The 20,312-nt window shown below is 38.9% G+C and overlaps 1 protein-coding gene across 1 annotated transcript; it reads left to right on the top strand.

Annotated features, from left to right (window-relative positions):
• The first annotated feature begins 1,031 nt into the window (after positions 1-1,031).
• peli2 (pellino E3 ubiquitin protein ligase family member 2) lies at positions 1,032-19,002 on the top strand. Its single transcript, XM_057343436.1, has 6 exons — positions 1,032-1,366; positions 7,043-7,172; positions 12,519-12,620; positions 13,770-13,967; positions 14,240-14,428; positions 15,109-19,002. Exons 1-6 carry the CDS (start codon positions 1,290-1,292, stop codon positions 15,697-15,699), a joined length of 1,287 nt encoding a protein of 428 aa, XP_057199419.1. The 5' UTR covers positions 1,032-1,289; the 3' UTR covers positions 15,700-19,002.
• Positions 19,003-20,312: the final 1,310 nt, after the last annotated feature.

Genomic DNA, 20,312 nt, shown 5'->3' with positions numbered 1-20,312 from the left:
GAATGGGTTTTGTAATAATATTCCAAAACAAATTTTCTGAGTTTCTATACTGTCTTAAAAGTGTTTACAATGCATCTATTGTTTCCAAATATTTATATCCAATTTACCAATCCATCAAACAGTCTGAACAGAGCTGAATAGAACATAGTCCTAGCAAATGGCTCCTTCGTGTGAACAGAGCTGTAAGAACAGCATGATGTCTGTCATTGAGTGACAGCTTTTAACACCATAATGGTTTACAGCAGAGCAGGTCAACAGTTTATATTCCCAGGCCTAGTTTACATAGTTGGGTCATAGATTTACAGTTAAACTTAAAAAAAATCTAATTAAGAAAAATTCCATTCAGCATAACTAAAATTATATTATATAAAAAATATCTATATCTACATTTGAATAGGAGAAATTCTGCAACTTGATTATTTGGCTGTAGATAAAGGGTCAAAACCTATTAAGAAAAAAACTATTATCATTTAAAGTAGTAAAAATGTAAATAAACAGCCTTTTAATCTTTAAAATATCAATACCTATGTCTATTTGACACAACTAAAATAAGTATAGTACATAAAGTCATTATTTTAATATTTGGAAATATCTAAAACATTACTATTATCGCCAATAATAACAATAAAAAGTAACACTTAAAATGTACGTATTTATTTGCAAGTAAGTAAAGATAAAGTACTTGAACTGTAAGGTCGTTATCACTTTAAATATTTTTAAGTTTCACTCTTTGTTTACATAATTGAAGGTGCCGCCTCAGACCGCCGTTTTGTTGGATTGTGCCGTTACAGGGGGAGTTTGGCATTGAGATGTATAATTAGAGTTTCTCGGGATCACACATTTCATAACATTTTAAGCAGATTTTAAGCAGGCATAACACAATTGTTGGGTAAACGCATGTAGACACCAGCCCGTGATGAAGCTAGCAAAACAGTCTGTTTGTTTGATCAAGAGTGGTTTCTTGATTTCCCCTATGTAAAGTCGGTATAAGTGAATGGTACGTTCCACCCCCTACGAGTACTGTTTTTCTTACAGTGGATGGAACCACCAAGTTAAATGCTCCTCTTTTAAATGAAATGTATACGCGAGTAAAGCCTTTGATTGTTAAACATCTGTCGGATTTACGAGGTCGCTGATTCGTCCCAGAAAAGTCCAACGCAGGATTGGGAGCGGATAAATGTGTAAAATGGCAGTTTGAAGCGTCCTTTGAAGTGTTTGCCCTTTTTGTGACTGGATTCATGATCGTGTAATTTTGAGTACCGGGCGCTGTGTTGTTTAAAAAAAGCCTCATGTTTTCTCCGGGTCAAGAGGTGCACTGTGCGCCCACCAAAGAACCCGTGAAGTACGGCGAATTGGTGGTTCTGGGGTGAGTCTAACCGCACGGATATTTTTTCTCATCTATGTCTAACATTAACGACCTCAGTTTTCTTAATAGCTGCTTCCAAGTTGCGTGTTTTGATGCGACTATGATTACTTTCGTAATGTAGTTGATTAAAAACTCGCAGTCATGTTTTGAAGTCGTCGTTTAGTTGATTAATGCGTTTTTGGAGAGTACGGAAATAGTTTGTTTACACACTTGATATTTGCGTGCAGTGCGCGAGACCTCCCAGCTCTAAAATTCACGCGCTCACGTTACTGCACAAATGAAACACGTGCGTTCAAGCTAGTGCTCTTTGTAATTTTTACGAGCCAGTCAGGGGAATATATTCACTTCTAATGTTTCATTAAAATCGGTCATATCAAAACTATTACATTATAACGTTACTTGATTATTTGAAACCAGAAGATGTGCATTGGTGCCACATGATGAGGGATAAATGTAAATGCGTGTTAGTGCGTTAACCTTGTTTTCTGGCGACTGATTGTTGTTATTTTGTACTCCGTAATACTCGTTCCTCTTCGCTTTTATTTCTTGCTCTTTTATCACCTCCACGGGAAGTCAAAGCGAGATGAAGGGCGGTGGAGGAATTTGGAAGGAACCCACTAAAGTCATTTACCCCCTCCTTTTCTGTGACTGAGCAAGGAAGTTTTGCCTCTTTTTCAATGCCCCTTCTCGCTCTGCTGGGCTTTAAATAAAAAATGTTCAATGATCCGGACTCGTAGATACATGATACACATGATACATTAACAACACACCTTATTCTACTCATTAGCTTATTAATAGAGACCCCATGTACTATGCTGCATGGGCTTGACAAAGGAGACCTCCCAAAACGTGCATTGCTGTCCAGGTACAGGATCGAGCTGTACTGAAAACATATATGCCACATATTTCACACCAAATTCAAGATACTATTTTGTCTTTTGCCTTAAGAATAGAGTCATTACGTTGTTTTAAATTGTTTTTATAATGTTATTCTCATGCCTGTCTACATTTTTATCATTAAAGTGATACGTCCACCCAAAAATTCTGTCATCATTTACTCACCTTCAAGTTGTTCCAAATGTGTATAAATTTCTTTGAACACCGAGAACGATATTTGGAATAATGCTTATAACCAATGAGATCTCAACACCCATTGACTCCCATAGTAGGAAAAATTGCTTTATATTTTTCTTCTTCTGTTGAACACAAAAGAAGACATTTTGAAGAATGTAGGACAGCAAACAGTTCTGGGGCACTTTTGACTACCATTGTTTTTTTCCTAAACTGGGAGTCAATGGGTGTTGAGATCTGTTCGGTTATAAGCATTATTCCAAGCATCTTTCTCTGTTCATCGGAACAAAGAAATTTATACACATTTGGAACAACTTGAAGGCGAGGAAAATGATGACTGTCCCTTTAAGTTCCCATTTTATAAAAGTATTAACTAAAGGTCATGCTTATGTTTGTAAAGTGTTTTACATTTTATAAGAAGGTTATGGTCTGTGCATTTTTTGCTATTCTTGGATTGTTTGGTATTTAAAGAATCTGAGACCGTATTAACAGGCATTCTTAGCCAAATAACGTTAAATCTGTTATAGGCTACAGTTGTTTTATATTAGTTTTTCAAATCCTAGTGTCACAGTACCACCCTTTTACTGCCCTGATTCACCAGTGTTGCCTGGCATTGCCCCCTGGCATACACATAGGAGAGACTGGTGCTGAAAGAGGGTATTATTGATCTGGGCACAGGCAGTTCTGTGACTCTAGTCGTCCTCTCTCTGTTTATTGTTCTCATTAGACTGACTGAGCTGTTTGATAAGGCTTTGTGGGAGACTACAAGCCTCAAATGCACCTTTTGTAACCGTGTCAGTCCTTAGTGACTAATATCTGTGGGGAGAGATGGGTCTTGCTGACTCGAAAATTTCTCCCAGCTCACTTAAATGGCCAAACAATAGCTGTCTTTCAAAGTTCGACCTGAGAGCAGGAAAGAATCAACCTTGGGAATGTACTTCATGGGGCTTTCCGTAATGGCTAAATATTGGATTTATTTATTTAATTTCTCATATTCAAGTAATTTTGTTGTATGGTTTTGCTCTAAACACGCTTTAATCCACATTGGTGTGTGAGAGGTGAGACACCATTTTACAAAATTCTGCATGCAAATACATGAAAATGTAAAATGAACAGGGCTTGTCGTTTTGGATTTTTCCTTCTCTTTTTCGCTAAGTATGTCCAGTTATAAACATCAAGAGTACAGGATGTTGGAGCTCTCAAGTGTTGACATCATGCACGCTAGTACGGAGCTGATTCTAGATCAGCACTTTACTCTGAATACTTGTTCACATAAGTTCTATATTAAAACTCATGGGAGCTAAAACCTGGCGTCCCAAACCAGGATAACATTTAGAGCTGCTTAGAAGTATTAAACTCAAGTATGCAAATAGATTAATGGATGCGAAGATCTATTGACAGCATTTATTATCTTGCGTGCATTCATTGCTAATGTAAGTTTACTAAACATTCATTTTATGACTTAAACCTGTCCTCTATGATTTAGTGACAGAATTACAAGAATTATGTTTTGGTATTACACGTTGACAAGGTTTGCGTGCTAAATCATATAAAATTGTCTAAAAGATTGTGGTGTGTTTTCCTCACCTCATGGTCGTTTTTGTACCAGTGTAATTGAGACCAGATTAAAAAGTACAGAAATGGTATAGCAGTGTTTGTTAGTGATATGAATAAGTCAGCAATATCTAATCTAGGGCTGCAACTAACGATTATTTTGATAATCGATTAGTTGGACGATTATTTTTTCGATTAATCGGATAAATGTAATTACATATTTTGCTTATAATAAGTAAATCAGATATGGGAAAAGTATACACAACTGAACTCATTAGCCTTCTCCCAAAATGTTGTGAATGTCTCCATAATTAACACACCTGGTGAGTTGATTCAGGTGTGTCATATTAGAAGCAACTGACAATAGTCTCTCCCAAAGGTGGGAGCGAGGGGAGGGTCGGCCAAGGAAATAATTTTTTTGTGCCATGAAAAGTGAGATATTTGTCATTCAAATGTAGTGAAGTACAGTAAAAAGTAAAAGCAATACTTAAGTATAAATACTCAAAAAGTGTACTTAAGTACAGTACTCAAGTAAATGTACTTCGTTACCCACCTCTGAACTAAATAAACCCCCAAATCAGGGTATTTAGCCTATTATGTACGTTGCAAAGTGCAAACGCCACAAATTGGGTTTTACTAATATAATCTTTAATTTTGTCATTTAAAACACCTCTCCCCTTTAAACTTTAAAACTGCGCACCTCGCGCTGCACGGAGAGACGCACGCACCGAGAGACACGTCTGACTTTAAAACTGCGCAACATGTGCCGCACGGAGAGACGCATCCACGGAGAGACACGTGTGACTTTAAAACTGCGCAACATGTGCCGCACGGAGAAACACGTCTGACTTTAAAACTGCGTACCTCGCGCTGCACAGAGAGATACGTGTGACTTTCAAACTGCGCACCTCTCGCTGCACGGAGAGACGCATGCACCGAGAGACACGTCTGACTTTAAAACTGTGCAACTTGTGCCGCACGGAGACGCATCCACGGAGAGACACGTCTGACTTTAAAACTGCGTACCTCGCGCTGCACGGAGAGACACGTGTGACTTTCAAACTGCGAACCTCCTGCAGCACGGAGAGACACGTGTGACTTTAAAACGGCGTATGTCGCGCTGCACGAAGAGACGCATCCACGGAGAACCACGTCTGACATTTAAAACTGCGCAGCTCATGCTGCACGGAGAGACACATCTAAAACGGTCATTTTAAAACGGAAGAAGATGCGCTTGATTTGTAACTGCGCAGCTCGCAAGTGACGTCACAGACCAACTAATCGATAATGAAATTCGTTGACAACGAATTTCGTTATCGATTATTATCGATTTTATCGATTAGTTGTTGCAGCCCTAATCTAATCCACACTATAAATGAACCAAAACAGTTGTTTTAAAAAAAACTTTGCTGGTTATTTTGATTACAATGGGAACGCTAAATGCTTTTGCCAATGAATATAGTTATAATTGAATTGGGTGTGCTTGGGTTTGTATGGGCACACCTTGGTTAAATAATGTAATATTTTTGTTGTTAGACTGGTACATATTTTCATAGTTGACTGGCGGGTGACAAGTTGAATAGTCGGTCCTGAGGAAGTCCTGAATAATGATGCCGGGCATACACTGTGCAATATAAGCAGTGTTTTTGTTAAAAACTCTTGAATAATTTGCATGCTATGTAAGGCAAAAGCTAACGGTTTGTTAGAAATGCTAAATTAAAAGCTAATTGAAGTCTTAAAGTATTCAAGAAGAAATCCGGACAAACTGGTCGTCCACTACAGTTAATAATCATTCATGATCTCAAGAACTAAGTAGTGGACCTTAAATTGTTTTTATTTTGTGAAATATAGTTCTCCATACTATTGAATAAGTGAAATGTTTTTTATTTATTTATTGTAATTGGCATATATTCAGTATGACACCACAAAGTAATGAAAAGCAGTGACAAGGTATGTCATGTGGTGATGTCTATTAGGGCTGGGTGGAATGACGGAATATTCTGTTACCGTGGAATAAAATGTCAACCGTAAGAGATTTTTCTATTCCATGTGTTCCGTGGAATGTAAATAAGTAGGCGTGGTTAACTCGGCGCTCTGCAAATTAGGCACTATTCTGAAAAAAACTAATGAATTAATCCACCCTTAACAAATGAACGTATCAAACATTCTTTTGACCTTCTTTCAGTCTGTAGTTTAGTGATCCGCTCCAGTCCGGCTCTTCTCTCACCCGCAGTGCTCGTGCAGGGATCTGCGCCAGCATTTAAAAAAGCTCATTCTCAACACGTATTTCAGAAGTCAGGTTGTTTTGAAAAGCTGTTAATAGTTTTATAAAGTTTAACTTCAGGCAAGCCAAGGTGAAACTTGCGTTGAAATGTGTGATGATGCTCGCGAGCGTGTGAGCGTTTTGATGTGATGCGCTTCTACCTCCAGTTTTGGGAGACGCGTGAGGAGTCACCAGAGACTTGCAGTGTAAAAACAAGCCCGAGAATAAACAAACCTAAAGACAGAGAGTCGCAGCGCACTAAAATTGCTCATCTAATAGAGAGTGAAGAGCGATAAAGACCTACAGTACAGACCCCATGAACACCAGTTTATAACACTAGTCATACTGTACTCTCATTGTTCGTGCATATTCATGATACTTTATTGTTATACATGTTGTCTATCTTCCTACTGTATACATATGATATAGCCAGAAGATAAATATGAATAAATAATACATCTGATTATCAGAACTTAATTTGATATCTTTAGTACATTTTCATAACTTGCCTACATTTTAACTATGGTGAGCATTTAAATGAACTGTAATAAATAAATTAGTTAAATCAATCTAAGAAAAATGAGGTATAAAATATAGAATTATATTTTCATGAAATATATCGTTACCGTGAAATAAAATTACTCATTCCGTGAAATAGATTTTTGGCCATTCCGCCCATCTCTAATGTCTATGATTACGTGTTTTGAACAAATTGATTTGCACACTTCCTTAAAGAAACTTCTTTGTCATGCAGTATTGTCTAATGTTTTGGCATTTGTCTTTAACAGGTACAATGGTTCACTACCCAATGGAGACAGAGGGCGGAGGAAAAGCCGGTTTGCCCTTTACAAGAGAACCAAAGCCAATGGTGTCAAACCCAGCACTGTACACATCCTCAACACACCACAAGCCAGCAAGGTAATCACACATCAGAAGAAATGCTGTATTTGACCACCAAGTTGCCAAAAGTTACTCAAAACGTTTATCACTCCTTTGAGGTTCTTTATGTCCATTATCTGTCTAAAGAGGTCATTTTCATTTTGTAGGGTTTTTTGGGTTTGCACCTAAAGTTTCATCAGTAATTTTATAATTGACTTACTACTTTACTTTGTTTACTTTGTTCTGTTCATTGCAGATCAGGTTTGGTCAGAAGCTATGGCACAAAGAATCTGACATTTAGAAAACCGTGTTTGATTATCTTTTGTCTTCGTATAAAGCAAGTAGTTGATTGCTACTTGTAGTTGGTTACTCTGCCGGCAACCTATAGCTCCGCCTTTGCTCAAAACTCTGCCAGCTAAGGGCACACCATTGAGAGAATTTACAGGGTGGAACTGAACATGACAGGTGGGGTGAGTTGTAAAAATTTTACTGCCACTCAGAACAGCCACTTCCAATAAAAAATGAACCAATCTGGTGGTGGAACATTTACAGATGCTATTATGAAATTTATGAAGCTGGATCAGAGACTACCATCCCTCTGACGGGACATAAGAGTTTTATGTTTGTGTAGTGTGTTGTATGCGACAGACCAACACCACATCTTGTAGCATTCACAAATCCCATCTTTTATTCTAGTGACACATCTCATGTTCTCTAAAGGTGTTTGCTCACGTTCGATCTTTCTGTGTTGTGATGTGTAGCCCCTCTGTGATGACTCTGGCTTTTATTCTGGACAGCATTTTAAGACATCAAATGCTTATACCTGGTGAAGCTGAAGCAGATCCTTTTATCTTTAAGAATATCCGCAGTGCTACTTTGCAATCGAAGGCAATCCCAGAATGAATTGCGACAATGGTTGCTCCACCGTGGGTCTTCTGATTTCTCCACAGTTTTAGAACTGACGTTGATAAGCTGAGCATAGCAATTGAAATTTTTAACTTGAGACTATGTGTTAAAGATGTGTGAGTCTAGCATGTTTATAGGAAAACAGTGGAAAAGTAGTGCAGTGGAATAGAAAACTGTTCTGTGTGACAGACCCTATTAAGTTTCCTAGAATGTTCCTTGTGTGTGAAAAATACTGCTTTCTGTGGATGAGGTGGGCAGTTGTTGTTTTGTGCTTGTTCGGGCCACGGTCAACAGAGTTGAACCCTGAAGCTACATCAGGTCACAGGCTGAGAATAGCTGTGGCAGTGTGCCACCTCGCTTCCACTCTTATTATCCTTCTTAACTCCTTTACCTGATTTCCAGGTTGGAGCCTGATTCAAACTGTAGTTCTTGATATCTTGTTTTTGCTGTTTTAAAAGGCAGAACTTTTGTGAAATGTGTTTTATGCAAAGCTCCGTAATTAAAGTCCCACAAATGCTAGGAATGTTTTCTTCTCTCCATGAAATGCTCTGGCATGCTGTATTTTTGGAGGTTTTGTTACCATTGGCTGCTTATTATCCATCCGCAGTGCCTCGTCAGAGCTGAAAATAGCTCAGTGCACAGTCATATGTGAATCACGCTGTTTTTTGGGGTCAGAGTGCTCTGAGGTGATTGGACTCCGGGAATTGACCTAAAGGGTTAAATAGGACAAAAAGACCTGTTACAACTGACACAAGTGCAGCTGCATCATTGTAATGTTAAAGTTGAACAAAGAACAGGCCAAGCGATTATTTGCGGTGTGCAGGCAAACTCTTTTCAGATAATAGGTCACCAAATGTCACTGAAGTATTCGTGGAACAATGTGCGATTGTTCATGGATGTCTTGGAGGTTTTATTTGGAGTTTGGAGTTGTGTTGTCAGTAACATCGTGGGCTGTTAACGCTCAGAGGTTAGAGTTGGGTTTGAGGTTGGTGATCACAGCGTCTCATTTCATCATATGTTTACAACAAACACTGTGAGAGAACTCAGATGGAAATGCCAACCAACCACCCTGGTTGGCTGTTGGGTGCATCCATACTAGGTCTTTTGTTTGGGGCCTTTTTGTAGCTTTTGTGGCCCACCGTAAAACAGGTGGGGTGGATGGACCCCCTGTTGTGATCTGGCAGCGAGAGCTAATAATGCTTCAATTTCAAGCGCCTTTGTTCCCCTTCAGTATGGTCATAAACACACCACCAACTGTAACGTCTCAAATTTAAATCACTAAGCGGTTATGTGCACTAACCATGTCACAAGTCTTTAATAATTATGTTTTTTTTCTGTCCAGCCTTAAACCATATATTTTTTCATCCTTTGCGTAACATTTAATATACTGTATATGTGTAATGATAAAAAATGTAAGTTTTTTTTCCCTAAATCAATCGCACAAAGATATCGTCACATTATGTATGTTTAACTTGTACTTGTTTAGTAAATTACATTAGTTTACACAATGTTTGATGCTCCCTCAAAATAAAAAGCTGTTTTCAATTTATTAGCTACTTCACATCGGGCTGTTTTGATGCATACATGGAATGGCAGATGTTGGATTATAGCATGTGTGTGTGAACTATTTGTGACCTCCAGTGTTTTTGTGATCAGTGTTATGTGCAGTTACTGTGCACATACATGAACGCATGCTTGTGTGCGCACAATCTTGTTCTCGGCATGTAAGCAAATGCTGAGCTTTCAACTTTGTGCATTTGGTTGGCGTACTCAAACACAAACCACCTTCCTATCTCGGCTGTTGTTTTTTCCATTGTTGCACACTAGTGTAGTAACCATGACCCAGTTTCCACTCCCTCTTGAGCACACGTGACAGAGATGTGGGTAATTTGGAAATAGCAGATTGGAGAAGAGAGAGGGTGAGTTGGGTGAGAAAAATGAGCATGCCGGAAAATGAACTCCTAAAATTAAAAACCTGACAGTTTATCTTAGGCCACCAGAATTGACCCTTCGCAAGCAGTTTGATTGACAAGCGATCTGATCAATCATAACGCCGATAATATGTGCCTCCGTGACTGACCGCCATTTTGTCAGACAAACAAACCAGTCCAACAAACCTGCCGTAGTAGAGCTTTGGTGATTAAAGGGGTCATATGGCGCGAATACGTGTTTTTCTGTGTCTTAGGTGTGTTATAAGTTGCCCATGCGTGTATTAGACACGTAAAATTGCAAAAATTAAAGTGTCGGAACAAAAGATGCATTCTATCTAAAAGAGAATGCTCACCCAGACCTGTTTGAAGCGCCTCGTGTAACCACACCCCCACAAATCCACGTCAGTTCGTGGTATGATTTGACTAAGACCGCCCAAATGTATACGTAAGTAAGGTGGGCGTACCTGTCAGTGCAATTGCTTTGGAACCTGATGTTCCAAATATGGTAAGAGGCCTTACATGTCCGTCGCACGTTTGCAGTATTCGACCAATCACTACGCACTGGTTAACTGACCAATCATAGCACACCTCGCTTTTCAGAGCGATGAGCTTTGTAAAAAATCTGCGCGTTTCGGAGAGGGGGGGCAAAGATGAGATACAAACTTGCACGGTATGTGAATAATGCAGCGTTTTTTTAACCTTAAATCATGTATACACATTGCATTACATCTAAAACAACCGAAAAATTTAGTTTTAGCTGTGTCATATGACCCCTTTAATATGAAAAAATAGCGTTTTGATTATTGTAATAGTAAACAGAGAGATATATACCCAGCTTTAATGGACGTTCACACTATAACGATAAACAATAACTAAGTTATAACTTTTAAAAATCATTCTAAATGAAGGAGAATAGCGGAGTTCACATCACAAATATACCAATACAGATACGAGACACGATATTGTTGGAATCATTAATGTACAAATTACAGACGGAAGTATTCGATAAGTGGTGTTTTAAGGCGGAATATAATAACGTTACTTATTGATATATTACTTGCATATTACAAGTATGAGAAAGCTGGCAAGATATGCTTTGCGGGTGTGATGATGAGCGCTCCTTCAGCCTTCAGAGAGCAGCATTTGCAGTGACATTTTAAGGAAAAGACGTTTTCAGCAATGAAGTCGTAAAGCACCAACTGTACTGTGTTTGTTGTATTTAACACAAATAAAGATTAAGACACTGATGGACTGTTATTCTTTTCTGTACCGAACTAAAAGTTTACTTTCGTTTTCACGAAGAAGGATCACTGCCGACCAAAACTCTGCCCGAAGTTACTCTCTCGTTCTCTAAAAATGTCATTACTACTTAATATATATAAATGTAATGAATTATTATTAAACTTAATACACCACATTTAAGTTAGCTATACATCCATTTGTGTGACAGTAGTAACCTACTGGATCACGCGAGTTTAGAATTAACGTAACGTTATCGTCTGCTGGTTTGGACGCAAACACAGGTATAATTATTGTTACAGTTATCTCAAATCCTGAATGTATCCCTCGAATGTATATTGCAGACATCTCTGTCTGAAATCAGCGTGTCATTTTTCCAGAAATTCTTCACTGTTTCCCCAGGGAGTGCACAAATTTACACTGGGAGCGCATGGCTGATACCAAAAGCTTGTCGGACAGCAACAGAACGAAGGGGGTGGGGTTTTGCGAAGGGTCAATTGTTTACACACAATCCGGTTTGGTCTGAAGTTGAACTAGTCATGTGTGGACGATCTGAATTGTAATACGAACAATGTTGTGACTAATATGAGCTGAATTGAAAAAGAATGGACCTCCAAACCTTTGTTTTTGTTTGTTAGCCACGTGACATTTGCCTTGGATATTACACCCTTGAATTGAATCCTGTATGATTTATTTATAACAAGCATCGTATGACAGCTGTCTGAGTAATGAATGTTTGATGTTGAATGTTTGGGGTGTGTTTCACACAGATCACCGTTTGCAACAAAGGAGTAATTGAGTTTGTGGATAGACTTGATAAATTCACAAAGTTCAGGTTATTTGGACCCGGAAGTTACCCGGGATCCAGAATGCCCATATTTAGCTCCCTCAGCAGCTGTATTTCACACTGTATTAATTCTGCGAGTATTAAACTTCTGAGCCTAATCTGGCATGTTTATGCTTCCGACACGGGTACCTTGTCATGTGGCTTGTTGAGAATAAACATTCTATAACCTACCCAAGTGATCTGATGGGTAATTGTTGTTGACTTAAAGCTGCAATGCGTAACTTGCCTCTCTATCGCCATCTCTGTTTGAAACATAAAATTGCTGGTTACTTGAACTACTTGTATGTATGTATGTATGTATGTATGTGGTCAAATGACCTCAAAACTCATTTTCTCATTAACTTTGACTTCTCAGATTATAAATAATTATTTCAGTTATTATTATAAGCCTATTGGGTTTTTATTTTTTAACCCCAAAAGGTACTTTGCGTCTTTAAAGATGTTTGTGGTGTTCCTTGACAGGCGGTGAACTGCAAGGGCCAGCACAGCATCTCCTACACTCTGTCCAGAAACCAGACGGTGGTGGTGGAGTACAGCCATGACAACAACACTGACATGTTCCAGGTACCGATCTGCAAAAAAACTCATTTCTGTTCTACTGTTGCTTTGGGCACAAGTTTACTGTTTGTTTGTCGCCCAAGAGCAGGCAAATATTTCTTTCTGACGTGCTCTACACCCTAAAGTCTGATCTCCACCTCAGCTAATCAAAATCTGTGATTGGATGCGGTATATCTTCTTTGTGAGAATTCGCTGTTACAGGCACATGGTTGAGTATGGGGCTGCTGGTCTGCGCGTAAGGGAAAAGCGCCACAGAAATTGCAGCAATCAGTCGGAAAAGCAAAAACAGGAACCAGCAGCAACCCACAGGGACAAAACTGAAACTGGGGCTATAAAAAGGAAATAAAGTGGAGCTGGTTGCGCCTTTATTTCAGTATGTGTATTTATAATTTGTGAAATGAGCACCTAGCTATTCTTGGGAATTTCCATCCCAGTTTCAAAACTAAAATAAGCTCTTCATACAAGTCCCAGCATGCGTGTGGCTAGTTTCAGCCCATGTCCTGTTTACTGCTGGAAATAGTGTAGGGTCGGTGCTCAACTATGTAGCACATATGCAAAAGAAAAAATCAATCAAATTCAGTCTACAGCATAAACTTTCACAACACGCGTAGAGAATGTTTGGATGATCACATGAGGTCAGATGTCTGGTGATTCCGAAAGTTAAGGTTCTTCTCGTTTTCAGTTGAGTTTTTTTTGGTGAAAATAGTTCGTTTTGCTTATAAAATTAAATTCCTATGCACCCTTTCTCACTGAATGCAATGAAGGTTTTTTGAGAGAGAGTTCACCCAAAAATGAAAATTCTTTCATCATTTACTCACCTTCATGTCATTCCAAACCTGTGAATTACTTTTTCTTTTGCAGAACACAAAAGAAGATATTTTGAAGAATGTTGGTAACCGAACAACATTGGCCCCCATTGACTTCCTTTGTATGGGGACAAAACACTTTTCTCAAAATGTATTTTGTGTTCCACAGAACAAAGTCACATGGTTTTGAATGTCATGAGGGTGAATAGGTGACATAACCTTCATTTTTGTGCAAACGATCCCTTTAAAGTGTACATTTTTCTTTTTTATTGGCAGATTTTACTTTCAATTGAGTTCATACACTAGATGGTAAGCTTCTGCTTTGTAATGCATTTCTTTTGTGTCCTAGATTGGCCGTTCGACGGAGGGCCCGATCGACTTTGTGGTGACAGACACGGTGTCAGGGGGCGGGGATAGTGAGGACACGCCCATCACGCAAAGCACCATCTCCCGCTTTGCTTGCCGGGTGGTGTGTGAACGTAACCCACCCTACACGGCACGCATCTACGCCGCAGGCTTCGATTCCTCCAAGAATATATTTCTCGGAGTAAGTGTTTTCTTGCGCGTTCTTGATATGGAGTACATTATGTTACGCACATAAACCTATTAGCACTAGAAGAAGCTTTATTAAGACATGCGCAGACAGCACATACACAAGTGACATATACAAGTATCCACTTCTGCTGATCCAGTGCAACCGATCTAAACTGTAAATATAGGCGTGTCCGTCTTGGTGGAAGTAGTCGCCCATGTGTAACTAAAAAAGAGTGTGCCACGCACACGTTTTTGTTTATCTGTAGTAATTAAGTGTCTCCGTAGGAGAAAGCAGCCAAATGGAAGAATCCAGATGGTCACATGGACGGGCTGACGACCAATGGTGTGCTAGTCATGCACCCGCGGGGTGGGTTCACAGAGGAGTCCAAGCCCGGCGTGTGGAGGGAGATATCGGTGTGCGGAGATGTTTACACGCTGCGAGAGACGCGGTCTGCTCAGATCAGAGGCAAACTGGTCAGTTGCTTCCACAGCACCTGCTCACAATGAGATTCCCTTCAGTAATGAATTCACTTTTCATGCTTCATTTGTGATTTAAGCTGAAATTAAGCTTTTTTTTTAATAAACCTAGTTTAGTTCTGTTGTTAGTTGAACTACCAGTAGGCCTACTAATTCAGTCTTACATAGTGATAACTCCAACTTGGTCAACAATTAAAGAACTCTTAATTGTCCATAGTTTGTGCTAAAAAACGAGATTGAAGATTCACTATTTTTGGGTAGCAATGTATGGCAGGAGGAAGGAAGTCATCTGCTGACCCTTGCAAAAGTCTTGGTTTTGGACCTGTAGCTCCTCCTGGAGGTTGAATGTGGTTCTGCACACAAGTGTTGCTAAACTTAGCAGTAAATGAATATCAGTACAACATCTGCATACATTTTTAGTTGAGAACACATTTATACATTAAAATGTAACTTTAAATGAACAAAGTAAAATAAAGCATGGTCTTTAGGTACACATTTAATGTTTTTACTTGTTAACCTCGATAATTACATTTTTCTGTATCAGTAACTTTTATAATCCATCAATTATAATCTATATTATAATAATTGCTCATGTTTTAGGTTTAGATTTTAACATCTAAACATCTAAAAATTAACATCTATTCTGTGCTCATATGTTTGTACTGTGTGTTGTTCAGGTGGAGAGTGAGAGTAACGTACTGCAGGATGGATCTCTGGTTGACCTGTGCGGAGCGACGCTGCTCTGGCGCACGGCTGAAGGGCTTTTCCACACCCCCACCCAGAAGCACCTGGAGGCCTTGAGGCAGGAGCTGAACGCAGCCCGACCTCAGTGCCCCGTCGGCCTCAACACCCTGGCCTTTCCCAGCATGCAACGCTGCAGTCGTGCCCTGTCTAATGGCCCCTCCCAAGAAGACAAACAGCCTTGGGTGTACCTGGCCTGTGGCCACGTTCACGGTTATCACGACTGGGGCCACCGTTCCGAACGAGACCCCAATGCTCAGAGAGAGTGTCCCATGTGCAGAACCGTGGGCCCCTACGTGCCGCTCTGGCTCGGATGCGAACCGGCCTTTTACGTGGATATTGGCGCACCAACGTACGCCTTTGTACCCTGTGGCCACGTTTGCTCCGAAAAATCGGCCCGCTATTGGGCGGAGATTCCTTTACCGCACGGCACCCACGCTTTCCACGCTGCGTGCCCCTTCTGTGCTAGCCAACTTAATCTGACTCAAAAGTGGGCTAAACTTATCTTTCAGGGCCCCGTAGACTGAGAGTGTAGGAGACGTTAACCTTGAACAGACGGATGCTGGATTATTGCGTAATTTAAAGTGAAATCCAGTTTGCTGAAGGAAGGACTGTGAATAAAAACGGATTCATACTGTGAAGCTGCCCTTGAAATGTATATGCTGGGAGCAGGTTTTTGCTCGCATGTCATCACATACAGTCATCTAAATTGCCTTGGTGATGGACAGGAGGTGTCAATGAGTTATTTTATCCACCGGCCCACAAAGATGTCAGATCCCACCAGCATCACCACACCGCTCAGGAGATTTTCAGATCGCTTTTCAAACAGGATACTGCTTTAGACCCAAGGTGCTTCTGGTGACCTGTGGATGTTTTGGTGCAGCCCTGCTTTCAACACTCCCTCACTTCCTTTCCAAAGAACTCAAATCACACTAAAACCAGGTAATAGAGGTTGGGATAAACTGTGTTGGAGGGTCAGTTTGGACTGAACAGCCCTGCTTTAAGTTATAACTTTAATGTGTGGTAACTTTGTTATGGATTTATTATGGCCTAACGGTTGGAGCAATGATTTGCCAATTGATATTCTGCAATGGTTGTTCCCAAAGATTAAACTGGTGCTCCTGTTGGGATTTTATGACGCCATTACACTCCTGTATATGGTTGATCTCCCACAGTGGAAGCTTGCTTTTTCACATGGATTATGCATTGTTGAATTGGGTAAATGATTTGTCGTTTTTAGCATAGTCTTCTGTCCTCACTGCTCCCTAGAAGTGTTTTTCTTTCTCCGAATGTGTACTTGGTGAGTTATTGATGTCTTAAGTTTAAAGTCTAAGCTTTTATTTTTTTATTGATATCTTGTTAACAAGATTAACAAGTGATGTTGCCAAATACTGTTGGAATAGGCTATAAAGTGTGTAACTGGAAGAATAGATGGTGGTATTTACTACTACTTAAAAGCTTGACCCAAATATATTTTCTTACTATACATTTGTTAGCAAAATTTTCGAGAATTTATGTTTATGGTGGTGTAAAAAGTTTGGGCTCTGTTCTAAATGTAGAAAATGATTAGGATTTAAATCAATTATGTTGGCGCAGAGGTATGAGTTTTCAGAAGATCTGAGATACACTTGGTTGCTTAGGGTTATGATTGACAGTCCCTTAAAGAAATAGTTCACCCAAAAATAAAACAATTCTGTCATTTATTTACCCCCAAGTCATTCCAAACCTGTTTATGGCTTTTTCTTCTGTGGAACAGAAATGACTCCATGTAAAATGATTGAATGGAACACAAAAGAAGATATTTTGAGAAATGTCGCTGTGGTTTTGTGTCCATGCAATGGAAGTTAATGGGGGCTAATGTTCTTCAGAATATTTTTTCGTGTTCTGCAGAAGAAAGAAAGTCATACAGGTTTGGAATGACATGAGGGCGAGTAAATAAAGAATTTTATTTTTGGGTGAACCATCACTAAGTTGTCATTGGTCAAGTCATTCTTGTAGTGTTTTTATAAGAACCTTTTATTCCACTATTTTCCTAAAGTTTATACAGAGATTATGATGTCAAGCTGCTGTTTTAGGCATATTGATGTTTTTTGTTTTAAAAGACTGAAAAGTATTTTAGTACACAAAGGCCCATGTACAGTTTTAAACAGATACTAATATATTTATTCAGTTATGTACTTTACTGTGTGGTGAGGTGTCTGTATTGAATGTATCAACACCAACTGCATCTGGATGCTTAAAGGGTTAAGTCAACCCAAAATGAATGGCTGAAGATTACATTATGATTCCTATTTACATCTGTTGTAGAGTAACCATCCTTTTTGTATTCGGCAATCTTTTGGTTTGGTTTGGCATGACTATTCATTTTAGGGTAAACCATTTCTTTAATGCTGTAAACTGTCAGTAACATTTTCTTGATTGCCAAGCCTCCTTTAGGCTTTGCTTGGTTCTGTAAATGAATCTGAGGTCTCCACCACCTTAGGTTGACTTTGTACATGGCAACTCTGTATTGTCTTATATTTTTCGCCAGTCCTGTGTAAACGAAATGCAAAGTTTTTTATATAACGTTATCGTGAGATGGCGTAGCTCGCACCAGGAGTACCGGTGGATGTCTCCTGAACGTGATCGCGAAACATGCCAGGAGTGATCAAAAGATCAGACACTATACGCCCATAAAAAATTACGAAAAACTTACTTCACTACTATCTAGTTGTTCTCCGGACAGAGCTCTCGTTCTTTAAGTGTGCCCAGCACCATTTTCATTAGGCTACTTTCGTTTTATTCAGACGGGTTTAAACAGTATTTTTAGAGATTTCAACACTAGGAAATGTTTTAGTTATTAATTTGTTAATAGAGTAAGTCTTTTACCACAGTGAAGTGACTTTTACTCGTGATACTTGACTGTTGTGCTTTTATTTTCATATTTAAGCCTGTTTTTCTTCAAATTCCGTTCCTGAAAATGATAGCGCTCAGCCGACTTCAGATAGCTATAACTTTTGTTACATATACAAGGTACGAAATAAAAACTGATTTGGAAAGTGCTTGAACCCAGCTTTCACATGGTATTAAAACATGTAATATGTACAATTTCACCATGTGTTGGGTTTTCCCAGATTGCATCACATATTTGGAGGTGTGTTCCTAAAAGAGGAGCTTTGTTTTACTGAAATCATGAAATCGCACCTAAATTAAAACTGCATATTTCTGTAGATGCTTCTGTCTGTTAACAGTGTTGCTTATCATTTTTTATGGAGTGCTAACTTAAAAATACCAAAAAGGATTTTATGAAGACTTCTTGGTAATGTAAAATTCGATTCATTTCCGGCAAGTGTGTAATCGTAACAGTCAGTTGTGCTAAACAGGCACAAATAAGAGGACACTGAGTTTACTGCAATTGTCAAATCATACTGGATTTCAGGAACATTTTTAATGTTGTCTGATACCCAGTTGATCTTTAGTCAATGTTGCTTCCATTGCAAGAGATCTTCAAGAGAATCGTATAAGAGCGTTTGTCTTTAACCAGGTTAGGTATATGAAATACAGTCAGGTGTAGCTCTATAGGTGACAGACTGACTGCAGTATTCAATGTGAAACTGTACAGTGGCTTTTTAATTCATTCAGGTATTATGTATTAAATCATGAATTAACAGTTCACATGAAAGATGAAGTCTGTGTCTACATGTATAAAGTGTGAGGCAGATGTAAGGAGAATATAGCTCATTCTTACCCGTGTGACATTCCTTTGGTTTGTCTTGAAGAGACTGTACGGTTTTGGGTCTTTGAAACACACCTTGCCCCATCTGTACCATATGGTCATTGTACAATGAATAAAAAAAATATATATAAAATTGTCTTCTGCTCATTTTGGCATCTCCCTGTTAAAACTGTAAGCAACCTTAAAGAAATATAAATTAAAATATGCTGTATGTAATAAATAATGCTGAAAATAACAAGAACCATTTCGGGTTATATGCTACCAACGCTCATTAATTCATTGGAGGGGCTCTAGTTAGGCACATTTTTTATATTTTAAAACTAAACTTTATGTATGAAATGTGCATTGTGTTTGAAGGCAGTTTCATGGATAAAAGATGAAAATCCTCTACATTTTTGAGATGGAACTCCCCTCGATATTCAGTTCCAGCCTTGTCAACATTCCCAAACGTATTTACAACCTTTCAACTAAAAATGCGACCAAAAGTCGATCCACAGGTGAAGGTTTGGCCCTGCAGGTATGCTGTAATTGACATCGTCTGGTGTTTTTCCTCGTGATGCGCGCTCAATTGCTTTTACATTACATCATCACTCCCATTTGTAAGTACACAAAGTTACAAGAGCTTTATTTCTCAAACAAAAGAACAAACACATTTTTTTGTCTTGGAAAACAAAGAACGGCACAGAAGAAAACAAAACTGAGATGCAACCATAATGAAAAAGGTAACAATCGTCCGTCTCCACTCATTCATATAAAAGTGTAAAGGTTTCTTTTTCGAAGGCATGGCTTGTAATAATTATTCATAGCCGCAAGAGGGCGCTATTATCCCAATTATCCTACTGTATTTACTCTGACCGCATTTTCACTAGAGATGTATTGGTACATTTAACGTTGTTTAATCTTTATTAAAGTACTAAAAATATAAAAAGAGTGCGTTTGATTTATGACAACGTTTGTTGTTTTTATTAATAGGTAGATTTAACGTTGCTTGACATTTATGTAAATCGTTTTACGTTACAAATAGCATAGTTTAGGCTTTTCTCCTATTCTTTGATTTACTCTTAAACCTGACCTGTTTGTGCAAAACATATCAACCACAAAGTAAAACACTAAAATATTTAATGTAAGGTAGGCCTACTAGCCTACAAGATTAAGATTGTTTAACTTGCCAAACGCACATCGAAATAATTGCTTTAAACATTTACACGATCGATCGTGTTCAGCCACGTTTCTCATATTAAACTCTCTGCAAAAAATTGTGAAAGGACTTCGAATAATGGCACCCGCATTATCCATCAAACAGTGATGACATATTCGTCCCTTTCAAGCGCTCTCACTGCAAATAAGGGCATATAAAAGGATTTAGATTTTGAGCATGCCATTTAGCTGCTTTGAAAAGGAAGATCAGTGGGATGCCATGACTGC

The sequence above is a fragment of the Triplophysa rosa genome, linkage group LG10 (assembly GCF_024868665.1).
Source record: "Triplophysa rosa linkage group LG10, Trosa_1v2, whole genome shotgun sequence".
NCBI classification, from domain to species: Eukaryota; Metazoa; Chordata; class Actinopteri; order Cypriniformes; family Nemacheilidae; genus Triplophysa; species Triplophysa rosa.
This window is presented reverse-complemented; position numbering and strand designations above follow the sequence as displayed.